Raw genomic sequence first — 22,965 nt, forward strand, 5'->3', positions numbered from 1 at the left:
TGTTTCCACTCCTTTATATAGACATTTCAATCCTATTTACCCAAAAAAGGAAAAAAAAAAAAAAAAAAAGGGAGAAAAAGACATTTCAGCCTTAAATTAAATTCAATTCAATTTTTTGGTGGGGTTCAGTAATGGACATGAAGGAAATTGTCCGGAGCCTACCTCTGTTTTGTCATTTTCTGTGCATGCGACATGCATATGCTTCTTTTATTGTTTTTATATTATTCATTACTTTATATTTAAACATCATTGGATAGGGTCTTTGGCTCACCTATTTTGACTAATACCTCTTGACTGTGGACTTACACTCGAATTATAATTTCTATGTTGAAACTGTAAATTAACCAAAAGATTAGGTAATTGAGCAAAGGAAGTTTGTATTGTTTATTATAATAATTTATTCATTAATATTTTGTTTGTTTATTAATTTTAGTTCTAAGTTGTGTAGCTTTGACGATTAAGATGCATGACTATTTAATGAAGCTTAATTCGCATTCCTTCTGCCGCCATAGACGATCGAAACCATTTTTATTTTTATTTTTTTTCGATGTATCAGTAGTCTACAGGGAACATAACTTTGAACGTGTTGGGTCAACTTTATTTGAACATTTCAAAACTAATTTATTTACATGTCAATATAAAAGTTCGTATTCAAACGCATCCTAAAGTTGATTTTGAAAAAAATGCACATACGAGTTGTTAATTTTGAAAATTATTGCTATAATTCAAATATCAAGTGTTTTAAAAAAAAATCTGATTCAATTTTTTATGATACAATACATATATATTTATATATGTTCAATTACTATTATTTTCAAAAGTTAACAGAAAAAATATTTTGAATTTATATAATCTTAGCCTTTTTTTTTTTTTTAATTAAAGACAAGGGGATCGGAACTTGAAATTATTAATGGGAAAACAGTGACACCCATAGGCACATCTAGCTTCAGTTCTTTTACTTTATAAATAATAATTCATATATCTTTCCACACCTGTCTCACGTTCACTGATATGTACCCATTATTAACAGGAAGATGGTTTTGGATAAAGAAGCTTTGTGGAACGTGTGATGCATGTTCATTGCCCGAACTAAAAACTGACACATATATCATATGCATATATATAAACAATTCTTCATGTAGCTACTTATTGATATTTTAAATTAATTACTTAATATTCCATTATTGTTGGTATCAAAATTGTTTATCAGAAGTCAAAACAATACTTCATTAAATTAAAATTTAATATTTAAATGTATTTTAACTCAGGATTTGTAAGAAAGGAGTTGTTAATTAACCTTCAATTCACTCAGAAAACAAAGAAATAATAAAATGAAAAAAAAAAAAGAGTTGTTAACCCTTAGCTAAAAAATACAATTATTTAAAATTAAAAGATATTAAAGTATTAATTAACCACTAATAACTAAATAAGATGTTTAACTTGACTTAATCAGTGTGACGGCACAGCTTGAAATTTTAATTCAGAAACAGAATTAGATTGTTTTGCTACTCAGAAATAGAGGAATTTTCACCACTACTAAGAATCAGATTGTCTAAGCATAAATTTTGGGAGGAAAGCCAAATAAGTATAAATTTTGGAATCACTAATTACAAATTAATTGCCAGTAAATTTTGAAGGATCCTAATAGTTTCATCTTTGTTGATGAATTGTCCACATACAAAATACATAATATCAGTTAGTAGAATGAAATTAACCTTTTAGATTTAGCTTTAAATATATAATTCTCCCAAATAAACAAATCCATCAAATTCAAAAAAATAAAGAAAAATCTATGAAATTCAACAATTGAAATTAAGGCTTTCTACAACATTATTAGATTGACCTAATAAGAAATACTTTGTATAATATTATTAGATTGATCTAATAAGAAATACATTGTAAACTATATATTTTCTTTTGACAAATTTAAAACTAATTTTTCAACTCTTTTTGAAATATTAATTAAGGCGTGCTTTTGATATTGTAATTTGATATACATATATAAGATATAGTATGTGTACAATATGATGTTACAAGCCACTCAATATTGAATTCAGCACAATATTCTTTTAAAATCTATATATATTTTATTTTATCATCATAAGATACCATAGATTACCCAATTATATTACATGTAATAACCAGAAGAAATACAAAAAAAAATGACACGTTACAAGAGAAAAAATCTATTGTGCTCCCAAGAGCGCAACTCCTTCACAAGGGCATCACAAATTTGTCCATCATCAGGAAGGTCGTTATGCAGTTCTATATTGGGACCTGATGAGTTTAAAATTACTTTTCAAAACTTAGTTGGTTGAAATTTATTCCTTTACATGCTAGGTCAAATAAAAGAGCCGGCACACAGAAGTGTACTAAAAGAGCCAATGGTTTTTTATTTTTTTTATTATTATTTTTTTAGCAGATAGGATAACTACAAATAAATCACTTTTAATTAACTAACTCTACAGCCAAAATAGATTTCTCATATATATGCATTGTACTCGAAACAATAAATAAAATAGTTAATAAATCTTTTATTTATATATATATATATATATTATTTATTTTATAAGTCAAGAACGAACCACACTAATTTTTCTCATTTTTATTGTCTTCTCTGCCATTATCGATGTGGGACTGCATTATTACAAGCCTGAACAGTCACATACACTAACTTGGTTGACCTGCCTATTTGCATTTTTTTGACCATATAATATGCTTGTGTATATTAATTTATTCTACTAATATTATATAATATTAAAGGTGTTGAAAGGTAGGCGATTTGATTTTCTTATCAGAATTTTGAGGCCATAATTCTTTGAAGTTCAGTATAAAGATTGCAGGAACACACTTGGGATTGTGTTGACGTAATTTAGATACCTATAGCGACTTTATTCATCCAAACCAGACAATTCCAAATATAAATTATGAAAATTCGAAAGCTGGCGTTTTTAATTATGACACATAAAAAAGACATATAATTAATTATAATTAGAGACCTAACAAAAAATAAAGAGTTATAAAGCTGTTTATTTTTTCTTTAAAAATATTATAAGTTTGAGTTTATTCGGCCGTTTGATTTGACTATATATAAGTTTGAGTTTAAGAACCAATTTATCAAATTGGTTTGGAAGTATTTCCCAACCATTTTTAGAAATATAGATCTTGCTAGTATCAAAGATAGAGCTTAGCCACCTAGCCGTCCCCATTATTCCGTTTATTTTTTTAATAATTAACCAATATATTTGTTATATTTTATTACAAAATTTGATAAATGAATGTCTATGTAGTATTATACTTTGTTTAATTTGTACTATAAATAATATGATCCAAAATAAAGCATAAATTCACCAATAATAATAATAATAATAATAATAAAGCATACCTAAAAACAAAAACAAAAAAAGATTTTGATTTTTCGTTTTTTTCCATACGTTTTCTGTCCTGATCTAATCAAGCCGCAGATATATATTGCAATTAGTATACATGTGTATAATCCACCAAAAAAATGTATACATGTGTATAAAAACAAAGCTCTCTAGTTCAAAGCAAAAAACTCTTTTTCTTCTTTCTTTAAATATTTTTATTTTTTTATTTTTGTAATACGTACAATATGGTAATATACTTGTGGTATCTGATAATTATTGTGCCTTGATTATTAATTACGAGTAGCCCATCAAAATTCAAAATAGGCTTGCAGGTTTGGAAAAGAGAGAAAAGAGATTCTGATTTCTTGTCTCTACTAAAAAAGCCAAAGCGTACCTTCAACGTCATTTTGGTGACATTTGAAGAATCAATATGAACGACGGTCCGAGTAGTGGAACTAGATATTTTTTATGACTTTGTTACCACAAAAAAAAGATACATTGTTCAACTTTTAATAAAGAGGGAAGAAAAAAAAAAAAAAAGAAAAGGATGATATATTGTACATCTTGACTAACAGTTTCGCAAGATGGTAGGGACGAAGACTTTAAAAGGCCTTTTTGTCTAATCATTTAATTATTCCTGAACATAATGACTCTTAAAGTAATATTAAACCAAGCTCCGTTTGGCATGTGTTAAATTCATTGGAAATACTTTTTTAAATGTGAAGTTTGTTAATATTTGGATATTTAGATTTTATATGACAAAAAATTTATTTTTTATTTTTTATCTATGTTTTATTCTTCTAAATTGTATGTACTTTATTTATTTTTATAGTTTATTAATGTTAATTGATAGTAATTAAATATTGTTATTAATTATAAATATAAGAATAAAATAAACTATTAACAGAAAATAAAATACAATTTAAAAATATTTTGTTTTTTTAATTTTGATTGTTTTTTAATATTTGTTATTAATGGATATGTTTGACAAATTTTAACTATTATTAATTAATATTAACAAACTATTCAAATAAATAAACTATATACAAATTAAAAAAATAAAAATAAAATAAAATTGTTATAAAACTAAACCTTATTTATCTATTTATTTACTTTTCGGGGTTTTTGATATATATATCCCGAATATCCCAATATCTCTTGAAGACAGAACAAAATTTGATCTTTGATTATACATTTGCTCAGAAAGGAGGAATCTTCTGATGTACAATGCGTGTGCACTTCAACAGTTAAAAAAATTACTTTGGACTGATGGTACACAATTTCCAAATTTCAAAAGCGTTAGTGCTAACTTTATATTATCAATGTATAGTGTAAAAAATGATGATAAGCTTATGTGGATAAAGCTTGCACTCATGCGTCACATGTAATATTTAGACACTGGTTTCTAAACAAAAAGCTAAGCTGTATAACCATAATAACTGGAGTAGTTCTTCAATAAAAATTTTTTCAATTACTAATTGATTGCATTTGATTATTTATTATATTTTTAAAAATCTAATATAGAAAATTAAATTTTTTTAGACAATTATTTAAATTTTCAAATAAGATAAAAATGTTATTAATGATTGTTAGCAATTTTCTCCTTTCAAAAAAAAAAGAAAAAGAAAAAGAAAAAAGGCTAGGCATCAGAACCATAAGCTTTATTAACCGAGATGACTGATTGTCTACTGACATCTGTCCAGGAAACTTTACCGTCCAGGTGGACATATCCAATTGACTACTGCTCCCAATGGGTGACCCCCCCAAAACAGGGCTTTGCCAACGTGGACGGTGAATTTTCACGGTAAAAGGAGCAATATTGGGTGAATTTTTTTCTTTTAATTTATATTACATGGTATCTGATATTCAGATTCTATATAGATCTGTGATAAAATTCATGAAGGATTTTCAATTTGTCCTCATTTTCTCACTAACCAAACACACTAAATCATCTGAATACTCAAACAACCGTAAGCCGTATATACATGATTTTTCAGATTCCACTAAGAGCACCAATTATTTTGAGGCAGACAAATCAGAAATGATTCCACCACTCACAGAACTTCATGATTTGGAAAATTACAAACAATATTGGGACACGTCAATAGGAACAAGAGCCACTTGTCTGCTTTTTTTTTTTTTTTGGGTTAGAAACAACAAAAATGAAATTTAATACTGTATATATATATATATGACAACTAGGTTAATGGCAATTTGATATCTCAATTTTCAAAGTTTTTCTAATAAAAGTCTTAAATTTTAAATAGTAACAATTTAAATCTTCAATTTCTACAGGGATTTATTTTTTGGTCAATTCCTAAGTTTGCCAAACAAATTAATAAAAGTTTCGTGTACATAGCTGCTTTATTCTTATTGATCAACAATTTAATCTATTTTTTCAGAAACCTTGCTGCATGTTTTTAAATGGTATTGTTACCAATTTATTTGACGGAAATTAAATCAATTTACAATAAATTGAAAATTTTAAAATTTAAAATATTGCAACTTTTAAAAATTGAAAAGTTCAAATCCTAAAAATCAAAAATATTAAAATACACTTAACTATAAAAATAAATGTGCAAGATAATTTCATTTTTTTTTTTTAACATATCAAGCGCCTATTATTTCATATGGTAAAATTTCCAATAAAATATATATTCATAACCAGTGAACAACTTTGGTCTGCTATATTACAAAACATTCAAGCTTTTGTTCTCTTCTGAAATATCAACTTAAAAAAAATAATAATAAAATACATGCTTCAAACGACATTATTGTTGAAAAACAGTACTAGTCGGACATCACAAAATGTTGTAATTAAAAGAAGTACAGATTAATATTTTCCTACAATATTGTTATTACGGATAGCATGTTTGAACGCCAGCCCTGCCGGCCAGTAGGCCAAGGCGAAAGGATTTTCAGCCTTTTATGCCGAAATCTTGTGGAGTCTAATATGAAGGCCTTTAATTGGGATGGGATTGAGACCCCCCAAAACCTTGAAATTAGGATTGACTACCTCCAATCTGTACCTCTTCACAACATGATGCATAAAAGTGAGAATTTGAAGGCGAGCATAGTCCATTCCAGGGCATATTCTGGGTCCACTACCAAATGGTATGTTTGTGTATGGGGGTGGAGCTGATTTCTCGAACCTTGTTGGGTCGAATGTTTGAGGCGATGAGAAAATTTCTGGGTCAAAATTTGTAGTGCTCACAGTCCAATACACCTGCCAAAAAAAAAAAAACAAAAAAAAAAAAGAAGCATATAAATCAATACGAAATGTAATTTTATATAAATCCCACATATTAATTAAGTAATTAAACAATATAAAAATTCTAAGTTATTAATTAATTTTACCTTCCAGCCTTTTGGAATTGTGTAGCCTTCGAATGTGAAATCAGCAGCAGCTTCTCTGAATGTTCCTTGAAGAGGAGGTACTACCCTCATCACTTCAAGTGCTACGTTCCATGAATATTTCATCTTCTGCATATCGTCCCAGCTGAGTAATTCACCAGGCTTCTTGGAGTTTGCGATTTCCATTTGTTCTGTTTTTTCGAAAAGAAAAATTACCTAATTATGGATTAAGTTTTAGAAATAGGGAAGAAATTAATAAATATTAATTAATTTTTCCATATCAATTAGATCGAAATTCGTTTTAGCACTAGTATTTATAGTAATAACTTTGTACTTCAAAATACTAATATTATATTTATATACTGAGTCTCGGCAACCTTAGTCAAAGTCGTTAATTGTACATTACAAATAAATAACAGGACAAAAGACAAGCCTGAAACAACATAATTAAAGTGGATCTCACAATAATTGATGTTCTGATCATAAAAAGTCAAATCTTATATATATATACATATGTATGCATAGGAGTTTTCCTCCAAACCACCATATTACCAAATATTATACGTAATCATGTATTTAATATCTAAGATGGACAAAACTTACAGTAAAATGATGTGGTAAATGATGTATAATATTTATTTAATTTTTATATTCACTTATTCATTTTAAAATTTATCTTATTTATATTTTTATAATATATTAAAATTTACGTATAAGCATGCACATCTAAAAAATAAAAAAAAATAAAAAAATAAAATAAAAAAAGGTATAGATAGATGAGTAGGACTTACCAGCTCGAACTTTGTCGAAAACTTTGGGATTATCAGCAAGATATTGCATGAGGAAAGCATTAGTCATGGAAGGGGAATTGAAAGCGGCAGCCAACAATCCCATAATTTTGTCTGCAATAACATGATCTGGCTGAGACTGTCCAGTAGCAGGATCTGTGCTAACAATCAAGTAGGAAAGAATATCTTGAGGTTTGGCTCCATTAGCAAAAGCGGCTTTCTTCTCCTTGATCAACAACTGGAGGTCGTCCCTCAAAGCGTTCGTAGCCTTCATCGCCTTGTTAAAAGTGCTTCCGGGATAGTTGATCGGAACAATATGCAGAGCCAACATCATTTTGTCCATCCAATTCGCGATCTTCTCGATCCTCGCGTCGTCACCGAGTCCCAAGAAGAATCGACCAGCCAATTGGAGAACCATAACCTGCGAAAGGTGATGGACCTCGACGATCTCTTTACCTTCCCAATGACCCTTCATGTGCTTGTCCACGATAGCGTCCATCACCTCCACGTACCGGACCAGGGCCTCGGCTTTGATGAATCCGGGAGCTTTGGTGATCTGGGTCTCGGTTTTCCTCGATTGTGGAGCTTTTGCATCTTTCTGATACGAAGAACGGAAGAGCTTCTGCATGGACTCTGGTCTCCATGCGATCAAAAGCTTTTCCTCGTTTGAGGCTACGAATTTGTGACCCGCAGTTCCACATAGAACCACCATATTCTCACCCAAAACTCGGGTTTTGAAGATTTTGGAAGAGTATTTCTTCATTCTGTCTCCGATCCATTTCTCATGGGGCTCGTTCATGAACCCAAGAGTTTCTCCGATGATTGGCCATCCGAAACTGCCAGGAGGAAGGTTGTATTTCTTGGAGGATTTGGGCTTGAATGCATAGAAAAGTGCTAGTACTAAGATGGGAAGGATGACAGACAAGGAAAGAGTGATCGGATCCATTGGCTGCTTCAGAAATATATTTTTTTTTTTTTTTTGGTTATTTTCAAGAATGAATGAAAAAGCAGACAAGGCTGTATAATTTTGGTGATGAGCTTAGATCGCAGTGGGGCTGCTTTTTATAGGAATTTAGCGTATATAACAAGTAGCTTAGTTTACTAATATTTCAGTCCAATAATGCTGATGCTTTATTTTGCTATATCAATTTTGTTTATTTTCAAAAGCCAACTCTTCTGTCGTTTTCTTCTACGGTAAAAGTGCGGCATGCTCTTGTGTCATTGTTATATTTTTTGGCTCATAATTTAATTATATATTAATTTGGATTGCCCATGTTGACTTGTAACATTTGACATCAAAATTTCTAAAAATAAATCACTGAAAATATCATTTCATGAGGAATAATATATTAATAGAGGAGTGTTTAGCATTATTCTTTTATGAGTGGTTATATTGGATGGTAATACACTATTTTAATCAAGATTACGATACAATTTTAATCTAAAAAAAAGAGGGAAATTGACTTAATTCCACGACTTTAAAAGTGTGCCCAACCGCATTGTCCATTGCAAGTTTTCGTTTTTTTGAATATATACTAACTATATGGTGGTGGTAGCAAATTAAATTAATAATTATATTTTCTAATTTAAGTGTACTGATAATTTATAACCCCTACCTTCCTGATGGTGATTGTAGCAAATTAAACAGAATTTGATTTTTTTTTTTTAAATCAATAATTTTAGGTGAAGTATTGTTCCGAAAACAACAAGAGGTTCATTCACTTTTCTACTTGTGAAGTATACGGAAAAACCATTGGAAGCTTTCTTCCTAAAGAAAGTCCTCTTTATCAGATCAGCCTTCCCTTTTACCTTGTTATTATTGTCTACATTTTGGGTTCATTAATTTATTTATTTATTTCTTTCTTGTAGAGTTTGGCATAAATTTCTTCTATGGATTTCAGATCTGTGTTTGTTTTCTTGGTATCCATTTTGTTGTTTTAAGTCAAATGTGTAAATTTGGAGGGGTTTGGATGATCAAGAATTTGGGATCTCTTGCAAATGTATTGGTTTCACAAATTTGTGATTTTTGTTCTGTGTAAATTTGTAGATCCAAGAGTCTTTTGTTATGTTAAACTTCCATGTTAGGAGATGTTAAACTTTGCGAATTTAAATTGTTAAGATAAATAAATCCAAAGGCAAATTCTATTGCTAACTGATTGGAACACAACTTAAAGCACATCTTTTAATTTGCTAATGTGTGTTAATTTGCTAAGTAATTGGAATACAAGTTTTTTTATATAAATTTCTTAAATATATATATATATATATATATATCAATTATAAAAAAAAAAGAAGAGAAAAACCGCCTCGTCTGTCCTCGATTGGAAAGTCCCTGTCCCTACCTCGCATCTAAAGAAACGGAGAAAACCGTGTAGATGGGATGGAAAATTCCCTGCGGGACGGAAACGGGGACATTCCTATTTGCATTCTAGTTTATTTATTTATTTTATAGCAATATTTATTATAGATATTCTAATATGAAGCTTTTCAAGAGTGTTTAACTTAATATCTCATTCTAAATATTCCTTAAAATTTTTCAAAAATATATTGTGTAGGATTAGGCCGAGTCATTTTCAGATAATTTAATTAAGGCTAATGTAAGGATAAAGCGTTTTGGGATAAGTATCTTCACATTACAAAATTTGTTTGGCACACTATAATTTGCACAAACCTATATTAAAACTTACTTTTTTTAGATATCTACACTAACAAATTTTGCCTACTTTATTTAATGACTTAAAACATACATAAACACACTATAAGTGAATTTCCCAAAAACTCCTAACGAATTTGATACATATAAACATTGTCCATGTTCTTGTTTTAGTTTAAGTTTCAAAGACACAAACACAGATCGAAAACAAAAAGCATCCAGTGTTCTCTTATAAACATTTGCTTCTTTTAGGTTTATTTGGTGCTGGGTGAGTTTGTTGTGTTTTTGGGCGTAGTGTCACGTCCCGCGAAAAAGGAGTAAAACCCTTGAGGTTTAACCGGAAGGTTCTACACTCTCCTTGAAGATCCATGAGAAGCCCGGAATATTCTAGAGGATTCAAGAGAAACCTAGACTAATGTAGATGAGAGTCTCTCTAGAATACTCCATGTAAATATCTTGTACATAATCCTAGAATAATCTAGAACCATAACTAGATAGGTGACATGTGTACATATCTAGAACTTTCCTACATGCCAAGCCCTCTATATAAAGGGGTTGGACCTTCATTTGTAACACATCCAAGCATATCCAAGCACATCAAGAATTCTAGCAATACAAGTATTCTCCACATTCTCTCAAACTCTCTTACTTCCTACTCTCTCACTCTTAGCTTCCGCATTTTCATAGCTTGTGAGCAAGGCTTACTTAGCAAAGGAGGTGCTAAGTGCCGCACGGGAGTGTTGGAAAAGCTAGGCCCGTGACAGTTGGTATCAGAGCCAATTGCTGCTCAAGTATATCGTTGGTGTAACGTGGAAGTAGGCAAGATGGCTAGCTCGGATGTTACCATCAATGTGGAGGGAGCTACCGAGGTGCGAGGTCGTGAAGTGCAACGCAACCCCAATGCGGGGAAGCAGAGGCATAAGTCCAAGTCCAAGGATGTGATGACCGGCGTAGAGTTGCGCTTGGAGGAGCATGCATCCCGAGTACAAGAACGGTTTGAGGCGTTGGAGGGTCGCCTAGATGGGCTAGAGTCGGAGGACATTGCCATCAATCAAGCCGTGAGGGGGTTACTCAATGGGCTAGACGATGCCTTAAGGAGGGAGCTCCGTGCGACACGCGACCAATGCATGGGGGAGGTAGCGGACCTTCGTGCAATGTTGGAGAGAGAATTGGATGCCATTCGCACCCAAATGGAGGATATACGGGGTGATTGGGCTCTTTGCAAGAGGGCGGTGGCGTCGGGGACGACCACTATCCGCGAGGGGCCACGAATCGATGTGCCAAAGCCCAAGTCCTACTCTGGGGCAAGGAATGCGAGGGAGCTCGAGAATTTCCTTTGGGGCTTGGAGCAATACTTTGAAGCAATGGGCATTGCGGACGATGCTTCAAAGATAAGGGCTGCCACTCTCTACCTTAGCGACACAGCAATGTTATGGTGGAGAAGGAGGCATAGCGACATTGAGCGAGGTATGTGCACTTTCCATACTTTTGATGACTTTAAAAGGGATCTCAAAAGGCAATTCTATCCGGAGAATGCCGAAGATGAGGCAAGGAGTCGCCTTCGACGACTCAAGCAAGTAGGCTATATCCGGGAATACATCAAGGAGTTCACCAACTTGGTGTTGGAAATCCCGGACCTATCGGATAAAGACTCCCTTTTCTACTTCATGGATGGACTACAACCTTGGGCCAAGACGGAGTTGAAGAGGCGTGGAGTACAAGATTTGGCTAGTGCCATTGCGTATGCCGAAGGCTTCATCGACTACTCCAACCAAAGAGACTCTCCAAAGCCAAAGGAATGGAAAGACAACCATGGAAAAGGTGGGGGAGAACCTAGTAGGTCCAAAGAAGATGAAAGGGAAGAGAGTGCACACAAGCCAAAAAGCTCAAGGTGGAAGCCGCCTAGAGAAGGTAAGGATGCTTCCAAACCTAAAAACTCTTGTTTCTTATGTGATGGACCGCATTGGGTTAGGGATTGTCCGAAGAGGAAGGCTTTGAATGCCATGACCACCCAATACGAGGAGAAGCAAGAGGAAGGAGCTCGTATAGGTTCCTTACAGCTGTTAAATGCTATCAAGGCTGCTCCTAAGGAGACAAAGAAGAGTGGCCTAATGTTCGTGGAAGCAAAACTCAATGGAGTGCCCACCAAGGCGTTGGTGGACACGGGTGCCTCACATAACTTCCTATCGGCGGAGGAGGCACAAAGGCTTGGGATTAAGGCAACTCAAGAAAGGGGCTTCGTCAAGGCTGTAAATTCTGACGCGAAGCCGCTCCAAGGAGTTGCTCGAGGTGTAAAAACCACCATCGGCGATTGGGAAGGCCAATTGAACCTAACGGTTGTGTCCATGGATGACTACAAGGTTGTCCTTGGCATGGACTTCTTCAATCAAGTAAAGGCTTTCCCACTCCCATTTGCAAACAAGTTATGCATCATGGATGGGGGAACGGCGTGCATGGTGCCTACGGAACAAGCTAGCAAGCGGGAGGCCAAGGTTTTGTCGGCATTACAAGTTGAGAAGGAGGAGCAAATCAACTTGGTTGCTGCTCAAAAGCCTAGTGAGGATGCCCCAAGCCATGCCAAGACATCTCCTAAGGTACAAGATGTGCCAAAGGAGTTGAACCGAGGGAGCTCGTGTGCATTGGCTTCAAGTCGTGGAGACGACAAGAGAAAGCACGAAGAGGCTAAGGAAGGGAACTTAGCCAAACCATCACCTCAACAAAATGAGGTGCATGACGGGAAGGCACGACGCTATGAAGAGTCACTTCCCATTGTAAGGAAAGGGGGCACGGAGGCCCTAGCGGAAGGTAGGTCAAGAAGGGCACCCATGGAGATAGCGACTTCACCCGACAAGAATGTGGAAGCCACACTTGCGGATCGAGTCGGTCAACATAGAGGCATGCCCAACTACACCAAATACTTGGTGAAGGGGAAGGACCTGTCGGATGGTGAAGTAAGAGGGGAGCACGAGGATACACAACGGCAACTCAAAGATCACATTCGGCGGGCAAGGAAGAAGGCGCGACGAGGGCGTCGCGAGTTTAGGTGGGGGAGAGTGTCACGTCCCGCGAAAAAGGAGTAAAACCCTTGAGGTTTAACCGGAAGGTTCTACACTCTCCTTGAAGATCCATGAGAAGCCCGGAATATTCTAGAGGATTCAAGAGAAACCTAGACTAATGTAGATGAGAGTCTCTCTAGAATACTCCATGTAAATATCTTGTACATAATCCTAGAATAATCTAGAACCATAACTAGATAGGTGACATGTGTACATATCTAGAACTTTCCTACATGCCAAGCCCTCTATATAAAGGGGTTGGACCTTCATTTGTAACACATCCAAGCATATCCAAGCACATCAAGAATTCTAGCAATACAAGTATTCTCCACATTCTCTCAAACTCTCTTACTTCCTACTCTCTCACTCTTAGCTTCCGCATTTTCATAGCTTGTGAGCAAGGCTTACTTAGCAAAGGAGGTGCTAAGTGCCGCACGGGAGTGTTGGAAAAGCTAGGCCCGTGACAGTAGGGTTCAAATCATAGTTTAAAATATCGAAACTTTTCATGAATTTTCATTTTTTAAACATATTGAAAATAAATTTAGTTCTCAGATAGAAACGGGTATAATTTTCATACTATTCATCAAAATTTTCAATATATCTCCATAATTTTTATAATTTTTTTTTATCATAATATCTATATCAAATACTTCACAATTTGATTAAAAAATCCATAATTTCCATGAAAATTTTCATGAATTTTCCATAAAATTTTGAAATATCTATTTTTTTGTTGAATTTTTTATCAAAAATTTTTACAAAATATTATTGATGTTTAGTAAAACTTTTTGCTAAATGTATTGATAATTTTTTTTTTTACCTTTTAATTGTCTTCCAACAATTAGGCAAATAAAAAAATAATTCACATTTAAAAAACAGTGTCCAAAATTACATAAAACAAGTGTACATATCATATTCTTAAAGAAAATAGTATCACAAGCGATAAGTTTAATAATAAATTTAATATTTGTATAAATATTATAAATTAAATAAAAATCAGAAGGTAGATAAAAATTAAAAGATATGCAACAAATATATACTTTATAAACCAAAGTTCAAAAGTTTGATATTAATGGTATTTGATACATGCAAACTTAATTATCAAATATTTATATTGATGGTGTATTAATAATTACATATAAAATTATCAAGAAGATGCATATTTTAATAATTTTTTTCTTATATTTCACATTTTAAAATAAGAATGAAGAAGATACAAACAACCCAGGAATTTTTTAAAGTATTGAAATGATATTTATAAAATAGTGTAATTATAATAATTATTTTATATATCTTAATTAATAGATAATTTTATTAAATATGTTTTTTTTTTGCATTTTTTATTGATATATTTTCAATTATTAATGCTTATTAAAAATCGATTTATTAAGAAAAATATAATATCCATTCAATATTTTTTACAATTTTAATAATCAATTTGATAATTAATTAATTAATTAAGTTAATCCTAAAGTTTCCATAAAAAAATTTTATTTTTTAGATAATTTTCCTTCAATTTCCATCATTTGTTATGAGATTTTATCAATATTCGCTAATTTTTCATATTTAGGTGGATATTTCCATATTTTAAACCCTCTATACTTTTATCGATATCAAAAATTTGAATCTTGGTTCATATAAACAAATATAGATTGAAAACAAAAAGCTACAAATGTTCTTCTACAGACTGATTAACTTGTTTGGATTGGCTTGTTGCTAGGTGAATTCATTGGTTCGGGTTTAGGATTTGAAGAAACAAACACATGTCATGGTACCTGTAACCTATATGGTAGTGGCTAGTCCGATATATGTTTACCTAAGAACGAACATTCATCCAATTTACATAATTCAAACTTATATTTTCATCATGTTTCAATAGTGCAATATACAAAACCAAGACAATAATGATCCCCACGACATAGATTTATCGAATATATTTTCATCTAGTTATACAACCTAGACTTATGCTTTCATCAATCATTAAGAGTGTCGCAGTATATATAACTTGGATAATATTGATTTGCTCGTATATGTTTATGGCATATATCCAGTTTATACAATTACACATTAATAATTTTATAATATTTTGAGTTGCATATATCAAATAGTACTGATATATGTAAACAAGATAGTAATCAAGAAAAACTAAAACATATGAACAAATAGACAACATGGATAGATGAAAAGCATATCTAGATAGAAAATTGATTTTGAGAAAAACCTTGGTGCAGAAAAATGAATGATTTTTCATAATTGAAATAATGATTTCCCAAGTTTTCTCTTCTATTTTGTCATCTTCATCATAAAACTCTATGGTTATTAAGGTTTATGATTCTTCCGAAAATGTGAAGGGGATGGTGTGGGTGTAGTGTATTTAATATTTTGTTCTTTTATTTAGTATTTAAGGATATTTCTGATATTTTATCAATGGACATCATTAAAATATTAGAAACGGTAATTCCATTCACATTATAAATTAGCTGCACTTAATTCTACATACACCCACACTGAATCTGATTTTTATTTCGTACACTAATAATGTATATCTATTTTACCCTTAGTTAAATAAAATAAAGTTAAAAATACTACGTCTTTAAATCCCAAAAAACTCCAACTTCCATCTTTTTTCTCAAAAAAAAAAAAAAAAAAAAATTTCTTGTTCTCCAACTAGCTAACTAGCTTAGGCTTCTGGCGGTTCTGGGGCTCTTATATGACCTCCATCTCCACCAACTGGCTTAACAAAACCCATATCAAAGTTTTCTTTAGGGCTCTCTTGCTTAGGCTTCTGGTAATTCCGCCCATTTCCATTGCTCTTGAAGCTTCATCATACAATCTCCACCTTCTTCTTCCTCTTCTGGTTATTGTTGAGATGATGAGCCAGATGAGAGGGCTAAGGCGGCGTCCAATTTTGTGGTCACTAATGAGGTAATCGTGGAGGAAGCTTGGGAAATCATCAATGAACGGGAGATAAGAAGTTCCTCAATCATATGAGATCGGAGGCTCATGATATAATCAAGCAAATGTTGGGTAGCTCAGGTGACCTTTATAGGACCTTCATCTCTTTAGCAAGAAACAAACTAATAAAAATTGAGATCCGTAATGGAAATTGAGTAGTTTCTGTTTTTGGTGAAATCTATAATGGATGTGTAAGGATGTAGCCACGACCAAAAAAAAAAGAAAAAAAAAGAAAAAGGTAACGTGTTGAAGCTTATGACTGATTTGTCTTTTTTAATCTGATGTTTATTGATAGAGTGTTAGTATATGAAAAAAATGTAAAATTGTAATATGGTTAATAATTTTTGTAGTGTGAATAGAAGAATCCAATGAAAAATTATTATATTTATAATGTGTCTAATAAATTTTGTAGTGTGAATATAGTATAATTTTATATAGGGAGCTATATAATTCATCAATCTGATCATCTAAAGTTCGGCATAATTACATAAATTTTACATCAATCTCTTAACTATATCTATATAGTAGGGCAACCAGTTGATAAAAATAATAAATGTTATTATAGAAGCCTGCTGATGGTAAGTTTTGAAGGGATCAGGTTGCTCTCCCTTACTATGGAAATAGAAGATGCTAAGTTGGTTTAATTATATGATATCAAATCTTATAATATATCTAATGGTTAGAATTAAATCAAATGACTTTAATTAAAAGAAAACAATCCTAATAACTTTAATGAGATGAGAGTAATTTCCTTTTATGTTTTTTAAAGTTATTTTTTCAATAAAAAAATAGAAAATATTATTAACACTTTTCCGAGTTATATATTTAAATCAACTTGTGGTCCTCCATCTCTAAGAAAATGGATAGATCCTAATCCGCTTTTAAGATCACAACCTGTTTCATCGGTTTCCAACAAAAGTTGATAATTAATTTTGTTATTGTAAATCAAAAGAGGCAAAAGGAAAAACATATTTTTTACTAGTGATATTTCTTCTTCTTATTATTATTTTTCAAATATAGAAAAGTAGTACTTATATCTCATGCTACATGTTTCGAGTGTTAATTATACACATGCCCAATTATTAAACTTGTATTGAACAAGGAAGATTAATCTAATGGTGAGTCCGAGTTATGCCTCCTTCGTTTTAAACTAAAAAAATATTGTAATTTCGACCAAAAAATTATTAAACTCATGTGTAAATGTGACGAATAAAATTCATGTTTTTAGCCTAAAACAGAAAAGGATTAGTTGCATTTTAGTATTTTATAATTTCGTCGTATTGTACAATTAGTCGTCAATTTAAAATTTGTTAACTAACAAAAGATTTTAAAAATTTAGTAAATTAACTAATTTTTATTAATAAATTAATTAATTTTTCTCATCTTGTTTATAAATTGAAAAAATTAATTAATTTTTTATTAGTCAATTGGAATTTAGATTAATATAAAACAAATTGTACACTGAAAGTATGTAAAGATTTAAATTAAATGCCAATCTGCAATTTAGCTAAAATATAAGATGATATATAAAACAATTAATCCGAAAAAAAATGTTTCTTACATGTAAAATGTACTAGTATATGCAAAGTCAAAATCATATGTCACAGTTTGAATAATTAGGTAGCACTGTATTAATTAATTAACCAGAATCTTTTATTGGACCTGATCAATTCACGAATATTATATAAAATGTATTTATAAATAAGAATTTCTTTAACTCAGAAGAAATAGAGGAACTTAATTTCACCACTACCCTTCTCTACAAACTTTGGCATAACTAATTATTAATTGATTATCCTTTACAGATTTCAAAATATGTTTTTGATAAATATTCATGTGGTTATCACGAAAACATAGTTTCTTTAGCACGTAATTAAAATAACAATCAGCAAATGAATATGAAGTGTAAAATAATCAATGTTTGTATTTGTTTTAAACTAATCTACCCTCAAATTGTTGTCCTATTCGCAAGCTCTGAAAGGCCAAAATCTTAGACGAATCCTGAAATAGATAGTTAATAAGATTTTAGATATATAAATATATATATATATATATATATATATTTTGATGTTCAAGTCAAAAAAGAACCACTTCATCCACTCATTTTTTTTTTTAAAAGAAAATTATAAAACAAAGTCATAAATGAACCACCTGACATACTGTTTAATTAATTTTATTTCTTCCCGACATATGCACGATGTGGATGCATTTTTGTTTATTAATTATTACCATGAACCGCCACAGATATATATATATATATATATATAAGCTACACTACAGTATAGGAAAAATTATTCTATATACAATGTACGAGTTGAGTTGGTACACATAACCAGCTACAAAATGACACATATATTATTATTTATATATCAGATTAAAATGACAAATTAACATTTCTAATTTCATAACGTTACTTTTCTATTTTTTTCTTTTCTTTTCTTTTACTTTGCCATTATTCTTCTCAGGCAGTTCCAAATACTCCATCACAAATCTATCTCCGATAATACTTGCCTCTACCAATAAGAGTTTCCGGTCGTCCTTTTTTCATTTTGGTTTTCTCCTTTTTTTTTTTTTTTCTTGGTTTTTCCTTTTTTTAACCTACCATTTGTTTTTTTTTTTTTAATTACCTCCATTGACTTACCCACATATCAATATACTTAAAAAATAATAATAATAATAATAATAATAATAATAATAATAATAATAATCCATCAATCAAACCATTAATTCCCTAGCCCAATAAATTAAAGAGCTTCACATGCAGTATTGATGCTTTATTTCTTCATGTAGAAAATATTGAGCGTTTCATAATTGCTTTTTAGTTGAATTGATTTAAATTAATAAAAATTTTAAATAATTAATTTTATTGTGCATGGATTTTTTAGAGGAAGAGAATGAATTTGTTAATAATAAATTGAGAGGCAGAGTGAAACTGTGCATGTGAAGTCCCATATTTGTTGGAAAGGGGAACAAAACATGACTTATAAACGTGTGGATACATTTCTCTTGCAAGACCTTTTAAAACTTTGAGGGTTAAGTTGTAAGAAGATTTTCCAGGCTCAAAGAGAACAATATCGTATGTGGGTGGTCTAGGCTGTCACAGATGGTATCAGAGTCGGACCCTGATCGGTGTGCCAGCAAGGACACTGGGTCCCAAGGGGGGAGGATTGTGAAGTCCCACATCGGTTGGAAAAAAGAACGAAGTATGGCTTATAAGCGTATGGATACATTTCCCTTGTGAAACCTTTTAAAACCCTGAGGGCTGAGTTGTAAGAGGATTTTCCAGGCCCAAAGAGGACAAGTCAGACCCGAATCGGTGTGCCAGCGAGGATGCTGGGTCCCAATGGGGAAGAATTGTGAAGTTCCACATCAGTTGAAAAAGAGAACGAAATATAGCTTATAAGTGTGTGAATACTTTTCTCTTGTGAGGCCTTTTAAAACCTTGAGGGCTTGGTTGTAAGAGGATTCTCCAGGTCCAAAGAGGACAATATCGCATGCAGGTGATCTGGACTGTCACAGTGCAGCTATATAAATGGTAGACCAAAGAGAGAATTGATGATGGATGATCCTGTTCCGCAGTTGGAAATGAAAGGTGTTTTATGGCGGTAGAGTAAGATTAAAAAAAAAAATTGTTAATGGAAATGAAAGCCATTAAAGTCCTACAAACTGATTTAGGTTTTTAATTTGATATAATAATTAATGATACACATGGCTCTATGTTACTGGTTATGTGTACCACATTACAATCCATGTCAATACACAATGTGTACTCAATAATTTCTCACAGTATAGACTAACTAAAATAATTCTCAGTTATAAAACAAACCTTTTACACTTTTTGTCTTTCTATTTTTTAATTGAAAATTTATGGGACTTTTATATCTAGATTCTTTTATATTTGTATTAATTATAATTTAATTTCTTAAATTTTTAAAAATTACAACTAACACTCATAAGAGGTATAAATTATATTAGTTTAAAAGTTATGAGAAATAACATGAGGAAAGATAATAATTTTTTAAAATGTAAGAGGGGTTGATAATATTTTAGAAATTAGAAAGGCTAAATTATATTTAAGTCAAATATCAAGAAAGGTGAATGAAATTAACTCAAAAATTATTGTAATGTTTTTAAACTAAAATCTTATTTATTATTGAAAATCGACTATTTCATCTTTCATTTGTTAGATATATATATATATATATACATTTTTTTTTTTTAGTGTAAACATCTGCACTTTATTCAGGTGCAAACATTTATAAAGATGATGATTATTAAAGAAAATATCATTAATATTATTAAACAAAGACAAAAGTGTGACGACCAATGTGGGCAAGTACAATAGACACTGGCAAACTATCTAGTGTCTAATTCCATTTTGTACGAATATGAAATAGAGAATGATTCAAATATAATAATAATCACTCTCATAACTTCGATATCTTTTTAGAGCAGCTTGACTTTGTTATTAAAAAAAAAAAATTCAGAGTTAAGCATGCTTATATGAGAGTAATCCAAAGATAGGTAATTTCTTGGGAACCTCTAATAAAAAATAATAATAAATCTCGAAATGAGAGTAGTGTGAAGTCCCACATCGGTTGGAAAGGAGAACGAAGCATGCCATATAAATGGGTGTGGATACCTTTCCCTTGCGAGGCCTTCCCATGAGGGAACGTAAAACCATACGGGCTAGGCTCAAAGCGGACAATATCGTGATTGGGCCTGGAAGCCCGTGCTAGTGGGACTGGTAGGTAGGGGTTGGAAGAGGATTCCCCCCAACCATTGCGAGGCCTTTTAAAATCTTGAAAGCTGAGTTGTAAAAGGATTTCTCATGCCCAAAGAGAACAATATTGCATGCGGGTGGTCTGGGCTATTACAGTAGTCTAAGGATAAATGAGCTCTTGGAAAACTCTAAATAAAAAAATAAAAAATCCTTAGAGTGATAGATCCACCTACGGTGGCTAACCTCTTAGGAAGCTCTAAATAAAAAATAGTAAAAATTTTCGAGAGCGACAGATCTACCAACAGCGGCTAACATGGAGACAATATCGGCTCGAATGTGGTGTCCACTAAATTGAGAATAATATCAGTAAAAAACATCCAAGTGACAGATTCACAATTAGTGGCTAAATTAAGGATAACATCAACAGAAAATGATAAAGCCGCCAATGAATACGCAGTGTTACAAAAGGTTTCCTGGCAAAAAGTGGCCTAAATGTGGTGTCCACTAAATTGGGGATAATATTTGCCCAAATGAGATGACTAAATTGGGAATAACATCGTTAAAAAGTAACAGATGTGTAAGTGGTGCCTAAATTAGGGATAATATCGATAGAAAGTGATAGATCCGTCAATGGAGATGGGGTGTTACAAAATGTTTTTTTAAAAACCATCGTTTTTAAAGATATTCATGTATTAAAGATTGCAGTGACTAAATTGAGAACAATATAAACAGAGAGTGACAAATCTGCTAGCGATGGCTAAATTGAAGATAATATCGGTCCGAATGACATATCTACAAGTGGTGGCTAAATTAGAGATCATGTCGACAGAGAAAGATGGATCCGCTAATGAAGATGGGGTGTTACAAAAGGTTTCTTCAAAACCTCGTTTTTAAAGATATTCACATATTAACAATTGCAGTGGCTAAATTTGGAACAATATAGATAGAAAATGATAAATCCGCTAGCAATGACTAAATTCGAGATAATATTGGCCCAAATGTGGTATCTACTAAATTGAGAATAATATCGACAGAAAATGATAGATCCTTCAATAGAAATGGCAGTGTTACAAAAGTTTTCTTCAAAAATCATCGCTTTTGAAAATATTTATATATTGGAAAAGTATAAATATCCACATCCTAGAATAATTATATATATATATATATATATGAAGACTTAATTAGAAACCAAAGGGAAAAAAATTTAGAAAAGAAAAGCTATAAGTAAAATGACGTATTAATGTGATTCAATAATATATGGTTTATATTTAATTAAAAGCCAAAGAAATTAGAGAAATACAAACCAATTAAGAGTACAGAAAAATATTAATTGTAGATAATTTTGTTTATTACAAAGAGAGATTTATTGTATTAAAATTTTAAAAAGTAAAACTCTATGAGCAATTTAAAAAAGGACTTCCTAAAAAAAATTTACCCTACAAAACTACATCTATACATCTATTTAATTTTGCTATAATGAATTAGCACGTCCACTATATTATGGGCATGGCCAATCTCTCCACATCTCTAAATCAAACTTTTAACCTCAAAAAATTGATTACGCCCATGATATAGTAGCATATAAGTATAAATTATCTACTCGATTTACATAAGTTGCCCTATAGATCTAACTAGATCATTTATTTATATGTATAATTTATGTAAAATATAAAATATTATGGTGGTATTTTACCTGCTAATATATATATATATATATAGTGGTGGTGCTGCCTAATGGAAGCAATTTCTTAGCTGTTACGTAACAATTGTTTATGATATTTGACCATGAATATTTTTTGTTGCCGAGCATGCACGAAGAACTTGAAGTTACACTTGACTTAGAAGCTGTGGTAGGAATAATACAACGACTTGGCCATTCACGATTCACGATACTTGCAGACCTTTCAAACGTAAAGCATGAATATTCAAAGCTTTTGCATAATAAAAGATTACATGTATATTAAATTAATATGCATATTTAAAGAAAAATTTGCAAAGACAAAATAAGTCATCTTCGGCGGACCTTAAAAATGATTATTTGTCAGATCAAAATAAACTAAGAAAAAAA

General features: G+C 31.6%; 1 protein-coding gene across 1 annotated transcript; it reads right to left on the reverse strand.

Annotated features, from left to right (window-relative positions):
- Positions 1-5,989: 5,989 nt before the first annotated feature.
- LOC107403276 (beta-amyrin 28-monooxygenase) lies at positions 5,990-8,560 on the reverse strand. Its single transcript, XM_016010146.4, has 3 exons — positions 7,514-8,560; positions 6,726-6,913; positions 5,990-6,594 (listed from the first exon to the last, which is right to left on the reverse strand). The coding sequence occupies exons 1-3, from the start codon at positions 8,454-8,456 to the stop codon at positions 6,295-6,297; spliced, it is 1,431 nt and encodes a 476-aa protein (XP_015865632.2). The 5' UTR covers positions 8,457-8,560; the 3' UTR covers positions 5,990-6,294.
- Between the last annotated feature and the right edge of the window lie 14,405 nt (positions 8,561-22,965).

Source organism: Ziziphus jujuba, chromosome 12, assembly GCF_031755915.1.
Source record: "Ziziphus jujuba cultivar Dongzao chromosome 12, ASM3175591v1".
NCBI classification, from domain to species: Eukaryota; Viridiplantae; Streptophyta; class Magnoliopsida; order Rosales; family Rhamnaceae; genus Ziziphus; species Ziziphus jujuba.